The sequence below is a fragment of the Alligator sinensis genome, unplaced genomic scaffold, assembly GCF_000455745.1.
Source record: "Alligator sinensis unplaced genomic scaffold, ASM45574v1 scaffold1511_1, whole genome shotgun sequence".
In the NCBI taxonomy this organism is placed as follows: Eukaryota; Metazoa; Chordata; order Crocodylia; family Alligatoridae; genus Alligator; species Alligator sinensis.
The window spans coordinates 171,348-174,586 of record NW_005843139.1 but is presented as its reverse complement, the minus strand read 5'-3'; the positions used below and the strand labels follow the sequence as shown (position 1 = coordinate 174,586).

Genomic DNA, 3,239 nt, shown 5'->3' with positions numbered 1-3,239 from the left:
GAGCGGTGGGTGTATGGGACCCAGGCATCCCGGGGCGGGGTGGGGGGAATCAGGAGCCACTGATGTTCAAGTGCCTGCCCATCCCACAGGGGGCAGGGGACCCAGGCATCCGGGTGGCCCCTCCCCAGCCCTTACCCTCCAACCCAGCAGGCTGTGCCCTGAATGTTGCCTGTCCTGAACCACCTGATGGGGAGACAAGGGAGAGGGGTGGGGGGCAGCGGATAGAACCCAAGTGTCCAGGCTCCCCCGCTCCCTGGGGGCTCCACCCACTGGGCATGGAACCCGGGCATCTGGGCGGAGATGGGGACCCAGGTGGCCAAGGAGTCTTGTCCCCCGAGGGGGAACCCAGGCATCCGGGTGGCCCAGGGGCAGGGGCGGGGGTGATGACAGCAAGGGATACCCCCAAGGGAGCCAGGTGTCCAGGCCTTCTCCCTGTGGTCTGGGGCATCCAGGCAAGCCACACCCACCAGGAAGGGGGGGAAGGGAGGGAAGGGGGTAGGGACCTGGGTATCCAGGCAGGCCTTGTCTACCAGGGATAGGAACCAAGGCGTCCAGGGCACATGGGGGTTCAGCGAGTGCAGCCTCCCATGCCCCAAAACATCCTTCTGTACCTACCCCCCACATCTCCCAGTGCCCCCCCACGTACCCAGCTTGCCCGCATTGAAGTCCGCACCCAGCCCCACTGGCACCACCACGTAGGGTCCTTGCCCCAGACCTGGGGGTGGGGGGGAAGGAAAGGGGGCAGGGTCATAATCAGGGAAGCCCTGCCCCCGCTTCTGGCCCCCCACCCGCCCCCCCAGGGACCCAGGAGTCCAGGCTGAGGGACTCACCATATTTAGCAGCTGACGGCTCTGCACCAGGGCCTCCAACCCGGCCCCCAAAAGGCCCCAGGGCACCTGCAAGTGGGGGGCGGAGGGGTAGTTAATAGGAGGGCAGTTCCCAATCTGTTGCCCCCCACCCCACAGCCCCATGGCCCCTCTCACTGCTGACCCACAGCCCCCGGGACACCTGGATTCCACCTCACTCCTGCCCCACAGCGTCCCCCCGCCCCAAGCCCTTAACCCTACCATTGCTATATCCCGGCTGCGGCCCTGGCCCTGGGCAGCCGTTGCCACCTGCTCCCCCTCCTCCGTAGCCACCAGGGGCCCCTTACCATTGGCATAAGCTGGTTGCCTTTCTCCATTCACAGGGAAGCCCCCACCTGCTGCAGGGTACCCTGTTGGAAAGATACATGAGAGGGGGAAACAAGCGGGGGGCAATGGGGTAGGAGTCTTAGCTGGGGGCAGGGGCCCTGGGGCAAGAGTGTTGGCAGGGGGGTAGCACTGCGCAGCCCTGTAGGCACTGGGGACACGCCGGTCTCTCTTCCCTGGGGCATCTCTATGGTCTGCCTCCCTCGGAGAGACCTCCCGGCACTGCCTCACCTCCCTCTCCTCCTGCCCCCAGGGGGCGCTGGGGGGGCAGAAGCCCTGGCTGGGGAGCAGTAGGAGAAAATCTTATCCCCTGCTTACCTGGTTGTATCACCCCCCCGGGGTATCCTCCCAAGCCGGGGCCAGCCCCAGGTCCTGTGGGGGGAAGAGGGAACCCTGTTAGGCCCCCGGTGTCTCTCACTCCCGACCCGCAGCCCCCGCACAGCAGTCCCCCTGACTCCCGACCTATTCCCCATAACAATGCCCCTCCTGACCCGCAGCCCCCCCACAGCAGTGCCCTTCACTCCCAACCTGCAGCCCCCTCCGTGCCTCCTCCCAGTTGCCCCACTCACCTGGTTTCTGTTTTACAACTTGTGCATACGCACCAAATCCTGGAAAGAAAATGGGGTTAGGAGCCCAGACACGTGAGTTCTGTGTCAGGGGAGTGGGGTGGGGGGTCAGAGCTGTAGGGGCCTGGGAGCCCAGACACCTGGGTTCTCCGAGCCGGGCGTTGAGAGCTGCCAGGAACGGGTTGGGGGGTCAGAGCTGTAGGGGCCAGGAGCCCAGATGCCTGGGTTCCCCAGGAGAGGTGTAGGGGCTGAGGGGTGAGAGAAAAGAGGTTTGGGAGCCTGGACGCCTGGGTTGTCTGGCAGGGGAATGGGGCTCGGGGGGCTGGAATCACAGCGGCCTGGGTTCTCTGGGTGCTTGTACATATCACAAGTATCCGGACACTCCCCCACCCCCAAACTCACCAGCTTTGCCCAGCTTGGCCGGGACCCCCAGGCCGATGCTGAAGCCGTTCTGCACCACTGGGGGGAGGCAAAAAGAGGGGGTTGTGTAAGGGTCCCAGCACCTCCCCATCCCTGCCAGGCTGCATCCTTGAAGGAGACATCCTCACAGGGCTCTGGGTTGACCCCAGCCCCCACAAACTGCCCCCCCAGGGTACCTCCAGCACCCCAGGGTGCCCCCCCATGTCAGGTCTCACCTGGGCCAGGCTGGAGTCCGTAGGGGGCATAGACGGGGACCTTCCCTGCAAGGGGGAGGGGGTGCTGTGTGAGGGAGCCCGGATGCCTGGGTTCTCTGGGGTGGGAGGGTAGGAGCCCAGATGCCTGGGTCCCCTCTTTAGAGACCTATCCAGGAAGGGACAGGCCTGGTGGATGGGAACAGGGCAACCTGGATGCCTGGGTTCAGCCCCGACCCTGGGGAAGAAGCAGGGTCTAGCAGGTACAGCCGGGAGCCCAGCCACCTGGGTTCTCTGGGGCGTGGAGGGGTGAGAGCAGGGGGGGGGCCGGGAGCCTGGACGCCTGGGTTCCTCACCTGCTTTGGCCGCCCCAGGGCCCAGGCCCCCTCCGGCCCCTGGAATCAAAGAGCCCCAGTGAGCAGAGACCACCCCCCTCCCTCCGTCCATCCATCACCTCCCATCTGCCCCCCCCCGCTCCCACTTACCACGGAGCAGAGAGGGCAGGTAGAGGCGCCCCAGCGCCCCCGGCACCTGCGGTTTCAGCCCTGCAGGGAGAGACAGGTCAGGTGAACCCACGCACCCAGCACCCCTGCTCCCACTCCTCACATTGCAGAGAACCCAGGAGTCTGGGTGCCCAGCACCCCTGCTCCCACCCCCCAACACTGCAGGGAAGCGAGGCATCCAAGTGCCCACCTCCCCTGCTCCCACCCCACCCACACTGCAGAAAACCCAGGCGCCTGGATGCCCAGCACCCCTGCACCCCTGAGCCCTGTGAGAGAACCCAGGTGTCTGGGCTGACCCCCCTGCAGGCTGGTACGAGTGAGGCAGAACAGGAGCAGCAGCGCAGCCCAGCCCATCTCTGCAGCCCCCAT

At 66.0% G+C, this 3,239-nt stretch overlaps 1 protein-coding gene across 1 annotated transcript in view; it reads right to left on the bottom strand.

Annotated features, from left to right (window-relative positions):
- The window catches only part of LOC102368834 (elastin-like), a 9,486-nt gene extending 6,247 nt beyond the window's left edge, over positions 1–3,239 (bottom strand). Inside the window, 11 exon segments of the mRNA XM_025193967.1 lie at positions 136–183; positions 647–715; positions 831–896; positions 1,068–1,152; positions 1,155–1,216; positions 1,509–1,562; positions 1,760–1,798; positions 2,159–2,215; positions 2,392–2,436; positions 2,853–2,912; positions 3,167–3,239. Coding sequence (XP_025049752.1) covers positions 136–183; positions 647–715; positions 831–896; positions 1,068–1,152; positions 1,155–1,216; positions 1,509–1,562; positions 1,760–1,798; positions 2,159–2,215; positions 2,392–2,436; positions 2,853–2,912; positions 3,167–3,239 — 658 coding nt within the window.